This window comes from Petaurus breviceps, unplaced genomic scaffold (genome assembly GCF_028583685.1).
Source record: "Petaurus breviceps papuanus isolate PSGF00001 unplaced genomic scaffold, PetGlider_PUasm1.0 76, whole genome shotgun sequence".
Lineage (NCBI taxonomy): Eukaryota > Metazoa > Chordata > Mammalia > Diprotodontia > Petauridae > Petaurus > Petaurus breviceps.
Window position 1 is genome coordinate 63,246,156 of NW_027186473.1, and position 14,855 is coordinate 63,261,010.

Below are 14,855 nucleotides of genomic sequence, written 5' to 3' on the forward strand. Positions count from 1 at the left end.
TCAGGTGAAATCCCTCCTGAAAAAAATGTCAGCTCTTTATTGCCCAATCTATTGGACTGGATGACTGTGGGTATCCTTCAAGCTTTTAACTTTGGCCTTCTCTTTTCCTTCTATAGTATTTCACTTATTGCTCTCTTCAAAACCATGGGTTCAATCATCATCTATATGTAATTAATTCCCAGATCCACATATTATTCAGCCTTAATCTCCCTTCTGTGATATAGCCATGCACCATCAACTTCCTTTTATACATCTCAAAACAGATGTGGTACAGATATTTCAAATTCAACATGTCCAAAACAAAATCCAATACCTTTCTTCCAAAATTCCCTGTTACAATTAAGGACATAGCCATCCTTCCAATCACCCTGGATCTCAACCACAGTGCCATAGTGGACTCCTTGGACTCTCACTTACCTTATATATACAATCCATGGCCAAATCTTGTTTCTCCCTTCACAACACCTCTCTCACAAATCACCTTCTCTAAACTCAAACATAGACAGGCCCTTATCACTGCATTGTCTGAGCTATTGCAATTCCCTTCTAAACTGTAGCCTTGCCTCAAGTTATCTCCCCTCTCCACTCAATTCTCATGGTGATTTATCTAATGTGCAAATCTAATCACATCATCATCTTACTCAATGCACTCAAATGTCTCTCTATTACTGTCAGGATCAAATACAAGCTCTTGTGTTTGGCACAGTGAGGGGTACATAGTAAATGCTCAATAAATTCTTGTTTACTGGCTGGATATAGCTATAATTATGCTACATCTGGTGTATCATTCTTTTTGATTGGATAGAATTAGGTAAGTTTGAGTAATCTTTCCTATTATTGGTTATGTAGCCCTCTAGACCTAGGGTCTTAAGGTTAATGCCATAAACCATAATATTTCACCAGTAATATAAATTTTAAAAGTCATTTTTAAATGTATCCTTTTAAAAGTAGCTTTAAAAGGTTAGAAAAGAATGAGAAGCTATGTCCTTTCCACCTATAGACAAGGAAATAATTCTTAATTTGTTTTGAGTTAGAGAAATATTTTTAAAGGATGATTTTGATTATGTAAAAGAAAAATATTTACAAAAGCACAAATGATGCAAATTGGAAAAGAAGAAAAGATATTGCCTGGGGTGTGGGGGATCTTTGCATCAAATGTCTCTTGTAAAATTCTGACACACAAAATTAATAAGAAATTCCCATAAACTTACAAAATATCATTCTCTAAAAGTAATTTTTTTTTTGAAATAAACATGAACTACCAGAGCCTGCATTTAAAAAGTGTTCAAAATCACTAATGATCAGAGAAAATTAAAAAAATAAAAAAACTTACCTTATATCTGTCAAACTGGCAAATATGATAATAAATAGATGATATAAATCTATGTTGGTTATCATGTGTGAAAATAGGTATCCTATTTATTATTGTCACAACTATGAGCTGCTTCTAGCATTTTCATAATCAATAATGAAATATAAAACAGAAAATATAATTATCCTTCTAACCTTCAACAGTAATTTCATTTTAAAAATTTATATTCTAAGGAGGTTAGTGATAGGAAATAATTATTTGCATAAAATATTCATGACAGCATTATTTATAATAGAAAAAATGAGAAATGAACCATGTGTCCGATGACTGATAAATAGGCTAAGTAAATTAAAGTACATGAATGTGATGAAGTGGTAGAGGTGATAGATGAGTAGCTAACATTTACATGACACTTTATAGTTTACAATGTGCTTTATATATGTGTTTATATATATATATATGATCCACACAACTGTCCTGTGAAGTAGCTTCTATTATTATTTCCATTTTACAGAAGAGAAAACTGAGTCAAGAAGAAGTTAAGTGATATGTCCAGGATCACATTGCTTTCTTTTCTGAAGAAAGATTCAAACTCATATATTTCTGAATCTAAGTCCCATGCTGTATCCATTTCACATGCTAGCTGTCTCTCATACATATTTTTATATAAAATAACATGAAAATGAATAACATTTATCACATAAACTAATAATGAGAATTATATAACCTAATATCATGCATTGTATAAACCAATGATCTATATTATTTCCATTGAACTTTTTTCTGTTTTCCTACTCCTTTCTTCTCTTTCCTGGACTCATCAATCTTGCTTTATTTTTTCTAACCAACTCAGCTTTACACTAGTTGCCACATCTGAATACTTCTCTTCTTAACCAACCAACATGCATGTCTTCACCAAACCCAACTGTTAATAATCTCTATTATCAATCTTCTCTACTCCAACATCTATTAAAAGTAAGTTATACAATCACAGGAAGTATTTCCACTACAAATTCTGGTTATTTAATCTCAAGTTGGCTCTTACTGCTGTATGGCATTTTAAACATTCTTCTGATTGATTCCATATATTATTCCTTTCAGCAACTATTCCAGATATCTCCCATCAAGCCCCTTTAACCAGAAATATTCCATCTCAGAAAATGAATTGATTCTAAAAACTTATTTCTCTCAACTCATACTACAAAAAATATCCACATTTTTAACAATCTTTCCCTCCTTTATTTTATGGAAGAAATGGCCTTTTTCCCTCAAGAGTTCAAATCTTCTCATTGTGCCTTTGATCTGATTCCATCCAATCAGTTTCTCATAGTTAAGAGCCTCACCATCATTTATTCTCATCTTCCCCACCATTATAAACAGTTCCAAGTCTCCCTAATACTAAAAGAAAACAAACAAAACCAAAATAAAGAATATAAACACATTAAAAAAAACTTTTAACACCATCCTAAATCCCCTCAGTTATTGCATTATATCACATTCAAACTTTTATAATCACCTACAAAGGTGCAGTGAATAGAATGCCAAGCTTGGAGCTGGGAAAATCTGATTTGGCCTCAGATTTTTAGGGTGTCCTATTTTTCTAGTATAGAATGCATTCTTCTGAGCTTAGGACTTAAAATTCACTTCAATATTGGCTTCAATTTACCTCTTTAGATTTTTTTTTCCATTCATAGACTTTCTGCTCTAAGTCAGTTTGTCTTTTTTGCTCTTCTCAGAACTTTGCATTCTACTTTCCATAATTCTATTCATATGAGATTTCCCTGAAACATATAATGTAGACTCCTTCTTCTTTATTTTGGCCTTTCAGAATCTTTAACATACTTCAAGCCTCAATTCAGGTATCCTTTCCTCCAAGAAACTTTTGCTGGTCTCTTCCCACCCCAATTTGGTAATGTTTCTCCCCTTGCTCAGTTACTTCTTATTTATCTGGATCTATGTTATATCTCTTATTAGAATCTAAGTTTCTTGAATTCAGGGGTATCATTTTTGTCTTTGTGTCTCTGGTATATAAGAATGTGCTTTATCTTTGGTAGGTTCTTACTGCATGTTTGGTGATTTCCTCCTAAATTTCAGGTCTCATCATGTCACTTCTCTACTTAACAAACTCTGGGGACTCCTTATAACTGCCAGGATCAAATATAAAACCTGCCATTCAGCTTTTAAAGCCCCTTACTATCTGTCTCTTTTAAGTGTTATACTTTGTTCTCCTATTGTGTCAGTGTCACTGTACTTTTGTTTCTTCACACTCAGAGCCATTTAAATGCCTAGAAGGTTCTTTCTCCTCACCTATTCTACTTGGCTTCCAGAGTCTCTTTAAAGACTTAACTGAAATCTCATTTTCTAAAGGATGCCTCTTGGGCCCTTCCCCACTCTTAGTGACTTGCCCTCTGAGACTGCCTTCAAATGAAGCAACAGATAGTTGCATATTGTCTCCTCCATAAGATTGTGAGCTCCTTTGGGACAAAGATTGGGTTTTTGCCTATCTTTTTATTTCTAGACCTTAGCACAGTACCCAGAATATAATGAGCACTAAACAAAGGCTTGTTTATTGAGCAGAGTCAGCGAGCTTAATGAGTACTTGTTAATATAACTAGAAGTATCATACTATCCTATATGATATATAATAAAAGTAATCACATTATCCTAGTGTCAGCAATTAGCACAGATTCATTATTTGGGGTAGTTTGCCAGATAGCTATAAATGAGACAAAATCACCAACCAGTTTTAATAATAAAAATAGCTCACATTCATGAAGAGCTTTACAATTCACATGGTTAAAGAGGTGATTCCAGGGAGATCAGATCTGTAGGGATGGAGCATGAGGCCCAGGGCAGCCAGAAACATCACTCATACAAAAATATGCAATGATAAGGTGTACTGGGGAAAGCTTCACCTATTTCACAATTCTGCTTGGTACTTATATACTACATATCACCTACCAATTTATTGGACTGAATTCTAGAATCCATGTTTCAAAGTGCATTGATTATAAGGTCTAACCATGGGTTAGTCTCCACAATTTGCCCTAATGACATTTAGGATCTGGAAAATTAAATAAGGAGTCAAAGGTAACATTTTCTCTAGCTACCAACATGGTTTCACAACAAATAACACTACTGTAAATATTTCCAGAAATCATACATTTGCAGCTTTTAAAATTCTTTCCTAATTCTCCTAAGTATCTTTTACAATAGAAAATCCAGTTGAAAGTAACTTTTCAGAACCAATAGATGAAACAGCAAAATCCAAATTGGGGAGCTTTACTATTGGGATACAATCCTATGTGCCTCAGTTTCCTCATCTGTAAAACAAACTAGAGAAAAAAGGAGCAAAATACTCCAGAATGTTAGCCAAGAAAATTCCAAATGGAGTTATAAAAAGTGAAAAAATGGCTGAAAAATGACTGAACAACATCTACTGGATAATTCATGTGAACTGTGCTTTTTCCTTGACCAATACTGGTAGTGGCATTGTTTTCTTAAAACAATTTTGAGACACTGGTTTTTTTTTATTTTTTCTGGTTTTCAGGAGATAAAGCTTTGCACACACACATATTTCTCCCCAAATTATCCTTATTCCTTTATTTGGTGATTCATTACATTCTGCAAATCCAAATAGCCACAATATTAAGCATTTTACAAGCAAAATACTTTACTGTTTTCTTTTCAATTGCCAAAGTGAATTATTTAAACAATATACTGTACAAAAGAAAACATCCTTGGATTTTATAAAAAGTATATGGAACAGAGTTTGAAATCCTCCAATGACCACATTTTTTCCAAGATGCCATTTCTGTGAAACAAGATTTGTGTCTAACATACTTGGTCAGGAAGTTATTGTTTAGTTTCCTCATGGAGCTTTACATTCTCTGGTTCTTGAGGAGAAATTGGAGGAGAAGGGACTAAATAGTTCTTTTTATTCAGGAAAGGAGTAACAGTGAAGTGGATTTGAACAACTACCTACAATTAGGTGTTGCTATTGTTTTCCTCTTTTCCTAACACTTCTATTATGAGAGAATTGGAAAATTTCAGTTTTGATCCACTTTCAAAATTCTACTCTGGACTTGAAAATTCAAGCATCTCAAAGAGATCACATCATAGCACACTGTTTTGTCAGAGTGACCATATCTTTGTTCCTCTGGCTATATCATTTCTGGTTTAAAATATTATCAAGCTAAAAAATAGTTGATCTAGTCTGTAATAAAAAAAGAATATTAAATACCTTTGGTAAAAATAGATATATTTAACAAGATTAGAAAGGCAAATAGTTATGTTGTCAAAAAGAGTATAAAAATGTACACAATAAAACAAATAAACCAACTCAAAGGTCATAGTAAGGATAAGGCCACTGTTCTTCTTAAAGTTTGTCTCTTCCAATTCATGTGCTGTCCAATCTGCTCTTCCAAATGGTAGGAAGTTTAGTAATCAGTAGGGAAAAATCCAGTCTTTTCTACCAGCATCAAACAAATTATGTTTAATCCACAATAGGAAAGTCCATGTAAAGACAAGTTTTTAAAACACAGAAACATTCTGATTTAGATAGCTGAGGACAGAAAAAAAATTCCAGATGTTGTGACCTTTAGGCCAGGCATGTGTAGTTCTAGATTTAAGGCATTCAGCAGGGTCAGGTCTTCAGGCATGCACATAGGTGCTCTATTCTAATTTTAACCCATGTAATGCCAAGACAACTTAAATATAAGACAGAGATAGCTCAGTAGATACATAGTATCTATGTAACTAGCTAGCTACCTACAGTATTTAAATTTCCCAATGACTGGTGGCATTTTCCTGTCCTTTGATTGGGTCTTCTCACAACAGAGCTGTTGTACAACTCATGGTCGCTGTTTGGTGTCTCTTCTTGAAGACACATTTTAAGTCCTGAAGATGGAAGGCTCCCAAAGCAAACAACTGAGGTTAGAGATGTGGAGAATGTACAAGGTCAATTAACAGAATCAGCCATTGATTGAATATGCTCTGGGGGAAGGGGAGTACATTTCACACACTATCCTTCCGTGTTCCCTTTGCACACACAGTGACACTCTTCATGATGTTCCAGGAGCACGTCTGTCAGTGATTTATGCAGTCCCCTTACACCAATCCTTGGCTTCAACTGAAGTACCTGAGAGAAGACAATTTAAGTTTAACTTTAAATAAGTCAATGTAGTATGATAGCTATGAATGAGATCAAGCTTTGTTTATTGCACAAATATCAATCAATAAGTTTGATTTACTTTATTTATTACATATACTACATTTATGAAGTACACACATTGTGCTAGGCACTGTGGTGTTCATTAGTATTTACTTTTTTGGCTTCAACATCATCTTCGACAAAGCTCATTGAAATATACAGCACAGATATCAGTTTCAGCAAAAGCTAGCTTCGTTGCAGTTGTATGTGATTTTGAAAAAGTGAGTATGTTATCTAATTTAGGTATTTAGTATTGACAATGGCACTATTTGCAGCAGGAAATTAGGACTAAAATTCACCAGCAATGATAGTTTGATAATAACAACACCATCTCTATCATAAAAATAATTTGAACTATCAGTTGCTCTGTGTGTGTGTGTGTATGTGTGTGAGAGAGAGAGAGAGAGAGACAGAGACAGAGACAGAGAGACAGAGAGGCAGAGAGGCAGAGAAGAGTTGTTGAGGAGGAGAATAATTATACCTAATTAAGTAATTATGGAAAAAGGTAGTTTGAGTTTTAATTTCTTCACATTTAACTCCATGATAGCAAGAATAATAAAAAAAATAGGTTGGTCATTTAAAGCCATAAGTAATTTAGTAATAATAATAATGATAATAAACATGACAAAAACAGGTTTACTTAATGCTTCCAATCCACTCATTTTACATGTTTTAGGATATCAACTGAGTTAGCAGAAAGCACATCTTGTTCATGTTCTGGACAGAGTTTCACACACTGGGACAACTCCATAAATATGAAAAGCAAGATTGCTTCACTGTTCCCCTGGGTGTCCAGATCTGAGAATTATACACAGCAGCTTCCTGAAGCTACTGTTTCTGGAAACTTGCACCATCCCAGGCCAGCACGTGTTTCATCTTGTGACACTTTGCATTTGAGGGCTGAATCGGAGGCAAATTCAGAGAAAGGATACCTCATGAAGAGGCTGTGGCCAGTTTCTGACCTGGAGCAAAGCCAAGCCCAATCTGAGTTTTGAAATGGACAAACAGACGCTATTTCTCACTTCCAGTTTCCAATCCTTGCCAGAAGTGGAAATGCTCATAAAGCTAAGCAAGTCCCAACTTTGATGAGAACTTATTTTTTGCATGCCAGAGTTTCTTATATTGGCTTTTAAAGTTAAACTCAAGTTCTGAGTTATAAGCATCCCCAGATACTAATAATTTGTGTAAACAGACTGAAGTCAACCTTACTCAAAACTGCAAATTTATTGAGTGGCTTTTACTTTGATCACAAAATGGAATCATTTTTAAATTACTATGAGAGGTTAAAGCATTATGCTTCATTTCAGTTATAAAGAAAACATTCTATAGTGGGAAGAACACCAGACTAGATGTTCAGATGCCAGAGCTGTTAGCTAGTCTTACTTTCACCACTGACTACTAGTAGGCCTAAAATGCTTTAATCTGATTTTTCAAAGCCAAAGTTATCCTATACACCCCTGATATAAAATAAGCTACTCAACCCACCTAAAGCACCACTTCAGGAAGGTGTAATACCAGTATCCCAAGGGGAAAAGTACCAACTCTACCTTATCTATAAACAGAAGATGGATGTCTCCGAGAAACTCCTGGCTGGTTTACTCTCTAACTTTCAACCAGCTCCATACTTTCAAAGGTTCATAGAGATATAGGATCATATGTATAAACTGGAGAGGACCCAGAATCCATCTATCCTTTTTATGATGGCTAACTAATGAGGAAACTAAGGTTTGAGGAGATTAAGTGACCTACCCAAGGTCAAACTGTGTAATAAGTAACAGAGAAGAGATTAGAAATGAGGCCCTTTGACTCAGGAGTCAGGCTTCTTCCACTGTACTCCTCTCCAAATGCCACCCCCCCACTTTACCCTTGATTCCCAGATCCCTCGATCTTCAACATCTAAAGCAAAAGCCCTTTCTATGTGAAATACTTTCCTTCTTCCCCCTACTCTTTTCAATCACCTCAGTCCTACCCATCCAGAGTCCCTATATCCTCCTGCCCTCTCTCTTATATTTCATCTTTCTCTCCCATCAACAAATATTGACCCTTTCCTTCCATAGGCCTGCCTCTTCCTAGAACTAATGAAAATAGCTTTTGTGAAAACTCCATATTCTTCACCACTTTTTCCAGTTCTGCTAATTTCTCTCAGATGCCATAGTCCCAAGGCTGGGAAAAAAAAAAAAGTGTCAGTGTATTTTTTTGGTTTCCGATGCCTTTGCATTTGGGTAAAGTGATTTCTCCCTTTTCAAGTTCTATTAGAACATTTCCAACAATCTTCCATTTGTGCCATCACATTCTTTCTAAGCTATACCCTAGTTATCTGTGCATGTTCCACAGGCCTTCTACTAGATTGCAGGGTTCTTGAAGAAAGGGGAAGCATCATTTTCCATCGTAGCATTGCCAATTCCCAACTTGTACAATGACTGATAAAGATTTATTGAATTAAATAGGATTATGATTGAATTCTATAACCCAGATGCATGTATATAAAAACGAAGGGAGCAAGCACTAATTTCTAGTGTCTAATATGTGTCAGGCACAATGCTAATTTATTATTATTATTTCATTTGATCTTTATAGAAACTCTGTGTGGTAAGAGCTATTTTTATCTCCTTTTTACAGTTGAGCAAAATAAGGTGGAAAGATTTGCCCAGGGTTACACAGCTAGGAAGTATCTGAGTCTGAATCTGAATTTGGGTCTTCCTGACTTCAGGTCCAGTGTTCTATATATCGTGCTTTCCACTTGACTCAATGTGCAAAATGAATTGTAAATACATAAAAGAGATCAAAAGAAAGGAGAAATTTATGTCCTTATGTTAAAAAGTCAAGCTTGTATTTTTTTTTTGCCTTTTTGGAGGGCAATTGGGGTTAAATAACTTGCCCAAGGTTACATGGATAGTTTTTTTGTGTGGGTGTTAAGTGTCTGAGGCCTGAACCGAACTCAGGTCCTCCTGAGGCCTGGGCCGGTGCCCCTCAAGCTTGTATTTTAAATATTGATGTATGTACATCATTCTTTTACTATACTGTAGGATCATTGAGGGTAAGGATTTTTTTCTTTCATTTTTTTTATCTGCAGACTTAGCATAGTGTTTTACTCGTACTAAGTTCTTAATAAATTTGTTGAACTGAATAACTAATATTTATATAGCTCTTTAACATTTACAAAGTGCTTTACATATATTAGTTTATGTGATCCTCAAAACAACCCTAGGGTATAGGTATTATCTTCATTTTATACCTGAGGAAAATGAGGCAGGCAGAAGTTAAAGGACTTGCTGAAGTGATTATTCTTAGTAAGTGCCTGAGAGAGAATTTGTACTTGATTCTTCTGGACTTTGAATCCAACATTTTATCCACTGCATGACCTAACAGCCTAAATAAATGAAATTTCTTATTCTTAAGACTGAGAGGGTCTTATAATGAAAATATGTCAGTACAAGGGTAAATATTGCTTTAGAAATTAGAAAGCTCTATGAAAGTAGAAGTTAAATTGCATTCTGATAGCAAGAAATCCACAAAATCAAGGATGGAAGGATGAAGGAGAGTATTTTGGTAAAGATAAAAGCAGAGTTGACCAGAAGGCTCTACCTAATACATGACTTGATAGACAATGTAAAAAATTTTCTAATAAAAAACAATGAAGGGCCATGGGCAATATGGCAGACTCCTACTAGTGAAAAATCAAGTAGGAATCTAATTCTGATATGACCAAGGCATATGACTACTTTTAACTTCAATTCTATGAAAGTTCAGAAAACCATAAGAGACACTGCTATTCTGACCAAAGTGGAAGAACCCTTGACTGGTAGGAAAGGTATATAATTCTATGGAGAAAATAAACATATTATCTTCTAATATAGTGAGAAATGGGAGTGTTAGAAATAATAGTGATCATACCACTGCATATTCTCATAATATGACTGCAGATTTGAATGTAACTTCCCATGCTTACTCTTTTGTGATTCATATAACAACCCAGTATTACAGGGATAATAATTTCTGCCTGCCTCTGCCAATTTTATAACACTTTAAGATCTGTGCCATTTTGGGGTGGTTAGGTGGCTCAGTGAGTAAAGCGCTGGCCCCAGAGTCAGGAAGACCTGAGTTGAGTTCTGGCTTCAGACACTTAACACCCATATTAAAAAAAAAGAAAAAAAAAACTAGCTATGTAACCTTGGGCAAGTTACTTAACTGTAATTGCCCTCCAAAAGGCAAAAAAAAAAATCTGTGTCATTTTATTGATGATGAAGCTGAGACTCAGAGAACTGACTTGGATTAAGGTCAACAATCTAGCAATTGAATCTTACTCCAGGACTTTCTCAAGTATGCCACACAGTTTATTTAAAAAAAGAAAAAAAGATGTATGTTACTCCAGTAGGATGGATTAGGATTAAAAATGCCAATGCAGTATTCACAGCACCCACAGAGGCTATGAACATGCTACTGTAGTTGTGAATCACAAAAGGTAACAGACTCTCCACATGGAAGACAGTACCAAAACATTTATTCAAATAAGAGAAAGCCATATCCAACACCAGAAAGTTAAATCAATCATAATAACCAAGAAGTTGGTAGACATAAATAATGCAGGTAACATCAACATTCTCAAGCCTTCCCTCCATCAGGCCTTCAAAACAAAACAGGCCCCCTTAAGCAAAAATGCCCCTCTCTTACTCATGCTCAGCCTCCATGTAGCTTGCTCCCAGCAGTGCTGGCTCTCTCTCCTGCTCCACCCTTCCTATGTCACCCTTTCAGAAAGCTCCTCCCCCTATGAGCTCCATGTGATTACATATGACCTATTAGGGAGAGGGGAGATCTTCAAGTTCCCATTACCATAACAGATTAAAGGGAAAGAAGATTTTAACAGATATATTGGTTTAACAAAGGGGTATACTCCTTGCAGGATAATGAGTTCTCTGTCCCTGAGTCTCCAACAAGAGGCTGGGGGACTGTCTATCAACTAAATAGAGCATTATATTCCTTACTTCTTACCTAGCCTTAATCACTGAATGGGCATTGCCTCAGTCAAACTGAGATCTGTTAACAACCTTAGGTTAAAAAGGCCAAAGTCTCCTACTGCATCCATGGCCATCTCCAGTCATCTTGATCTATATCTCACTACTAGATCCACCCAGATGGCTCCAAAGAAGAAAGTGAGGCTGGGAACTTTGGAAAGTTTTCCCTCACTTAATTCATGGCATGTCATGGCATCACCTCCCTGATGTCACTATTCTCTTCCAGAATGAAGGACAAACAGCAAAAACAAACAAACAAACAAACAATAACAACAATAGTACATGTGTGTACATACATGTATATATGTACATAAACACACATATACATATAATATATACATACACATATGTGTATATGTACATACGTCTTGATCTATGGCTATATACAAAAATCTATCTTTATATTTTTGTGACTATCTGTATTTCTGTGTCTATTTCTTTTTCTATGGATAGGTCCTGATTAGTGTAGTTACGTGGGCAGCTTTGGATATACACATTGGATAAAGTATCCGGTCTGGAGCAAGGAAGACTTGAATTCAAAATGAGACTAATATTCTTACCGGCTAAGTGATCCGGGCAAGTCACTTAACTTGTCTGCCTCAGTTTCCTTATCTGTAAAATGGTGATAATAATAGCACCTACTGCCCGAATTGTTATGATGATCAAATAGAATATTAAGATTAAAGAATTTATGGGGCAGCTAGGTGGCACAGTGAATAGAGCACCAGCCCTAGAGTCAAGGAGGACCTGAGTTCAAATCCAGACTTAGACACTTAACACTTACTAGCCGTGTGACCCTGGGCAAGTCACTTAACCCCAATTGCCTTCCCCCCCAAAAAAAGATTTAAGAATTCAGCACAGAGTCTACCACAAAGTAAGCACTATATAAATGTTATCAGTAGTGATGATGGATCCCATTGTCATATTTTTCGTAATTATAACTTCAGATATTACAAATTTAAATATTTGGGGCTACTCCATAGAGTGCTTTATTTACATTAATTAAGATCCATCTTCTTTTTCTCAATGTGCTAATAAGTTTGAAAGACTCTTTCAAGAGCACTGAGAATAATTTTCGTTGGGGGCTTTGAGGTGTGGAAAAATCTCACTGATTATCCAAAATGTACTTTAGTATTTGGGAATGAAAGATTGTGGAGTCACTAAGGGACCTTCATAAAACAAACATATATACATACACACACATACACAAACAAAAAAATAAACTTTCCTAATTTTAAAAGGTTGAAAGCAACTAATACTTCTTTGTATTACATTTTAATCTTGTTTCTTCTTCCCTAAACAAAACTTGTAGATTAATTTTAGAATACAATATCTATCCTAATTTGTGCTTTAATATGTTGTTTTCTTCTAGAACACACACACAAAATACTTCAAAAGAAAATTTGAAAACACAGTTGTGCACCCACCTCATGGTATTTTTTAGTGACTTTGCTTGGGATGCACTGACATTCATTACAATTGTGTTGACAGCAGGCACAATTTCCACCACAGCGTTTTACCAGGAGGCAGCCAGGCCAGAAAATGGTATCAGTTCTCTTGAGTTCCTCCCTTAGGGACACTGAGAAGTTTCGAGGAGTGCAGCTGTACAGTCTTACCTCCTCTTTTAGGAGGTTCAGATCCACCACTAGAGGGTATAAAAGAAACCATAAATATATAAATGTTCATGCTTTGATTCTGAATGAGCTTCACTGGTTTCCTTTCATCAGAAAGCTAGTTATTTCTTGAACAATAACTCTAACAAAGTCCCTTCTTAATGTAGCTTTATTTCAAGGCTTTATGGTTTGCAAGTAGAACTTTCAGTCCATTTTGCCATTTAACAAAGCTTCATTATAACTGAGTAACCAATAAAGAGATACCATTGTGCAATATGAAAAGGAGAGCCAACAAAACATTTGAGAGCTATAAATAGGAATCTTTATAGAGAAAAAGAGGGCTACACCTTTTAACCCCACTGAAATAGAGACTAGGAGAGCTTGGGGCAAGGGCAGACTTATGTAAAATGATAAACACTTTGATAAAAAAACATCCTGAGCTTTAAAGTGGATGATTGGCATGTCTGTAATTAATGAGCAACTTATGGAAATTAAGCAAATGGAAATTTTTAAAGAAAGTTCCTGGCAATGCAAGCTATAGAACATAAAGGAAATAGGGAAAATATTTTCAAGACAGTTGAGGGATTTGAGTGAAAGTGCTACAGACTAGAACTGATAAAATAACTGATGTTTCTAAAATTTGAATCTGACTTTTTCAGACCTCTACTCTTTTTTTTTCCCATGGACAAAAGGAATGCCTAATTGATTAGCATTGTTCCTATTCTTTTAGTCAGTTGGTGAACAAGATTGTGCTTTGTTACTTAAAAGAGTCCATACTTATAAAGACCAAACAAAATAGTCTTTCATGAGACTGTTGTAATGGAAATGTAGATTTAAAGATCTTCCCTGCCCCTAGGCTAACGTGCACCAGGAGCCTGGGGTGGGAGGCTTGTTTTTCAGTAGATACTTTTTGATTGGCCAGTGGGTCAATAAGGTTGTTACATTCTCTGAGCCAGGAGAAGGCTATATAAGCCCTGATGTGTAGCTTTGTTTTGGGACTCACTTTGAGAAGTATTCTGTGATTTGATCTGAATTCTGGGAAGCTGTTGTTGAGATTCCCCCGGCTTTGAAAAACCCAGAATAGGGAAACCCAGATGTTGACTGGGTATGGATGTAATGGTTGGACAGTTTGGAAATCTGTCTACTTGATGTTTCTGTCTTGATAATTATGCCTGTATACTTTGAGGTTCAGGGTGCTGACCTTTTCTTCTGAACAAGGTAAACGATATATGTCTGACTGATTAAAGTAAGCTTGTTCACCCATTTTGAGTTGCTTTCCTTTAACAAAGCAGATCCAAGAACCTGTGGTAGCAGCAAACCCTGAGGACGTGCTTGGGGTGCTTGCCGCTACAACTGTCAGTAAATTTTGAAAAAAAAACTATTGTCTTTCATTGCCAAAAGCTATTTCATCAGCACAGTTTTAGTGAACTCTATCAACTACACAAATACAGCTGTGAGTATGTTATATATGTGTGTATATGTTATATATTTTTGTGTTATAGATGTGCATGTTAACATATACACATTTACATATCCAGAAACCTATGTACTTGTTAAAATAATTATAGCTTCTAAATGACAAAAGTGTTTTCAAATTCTAGCTATTAGTCCACATATTTTCGCCAATAAAAAAGCCCAATTCAAAAGCAATGGAAAACCTTTGGAATATGGTAAGTGATCCCTTCATGTGGTCTAAGAATCTATAG

General features: G+C 35.5%; 1 protein-coding gene across 2 annotated transcripts in view; it reads right to left on the reverse strand.

Moving 5' to 3' along the window:
- Nucleotides 1–4,888: 4,888 nt before the first annotated feature.
- PDGFC (platelet derived growth factor C) overlaps nucleotides 4,889–14,855 on the reverse strand; it is a 252,689-nt gene continuing 242,722 nt past the window's right edge. For both annotated transcript variants that reach the window (XM_069105622.1, XM_069105623.1), the window contains exons 5-6: nucleotides 12,964–13,181; nucleotides 4,889–6,452 (exon numbers count right to left, since the gene is read on the reverse strand). In XM_069105622.1, coding sequence (XP_068961723.1) covers nucleotides 6,336–6,452; nucleotides 12,964–13,181 — 335 coding nt within the window. In that variant the 3' untranslated portion in view covers nucleotides 4,889–6,335. The remainder of the gene's footprint in view (nucleotides 6,453–12,963; nucleotides 13,182–14,855) is intronic.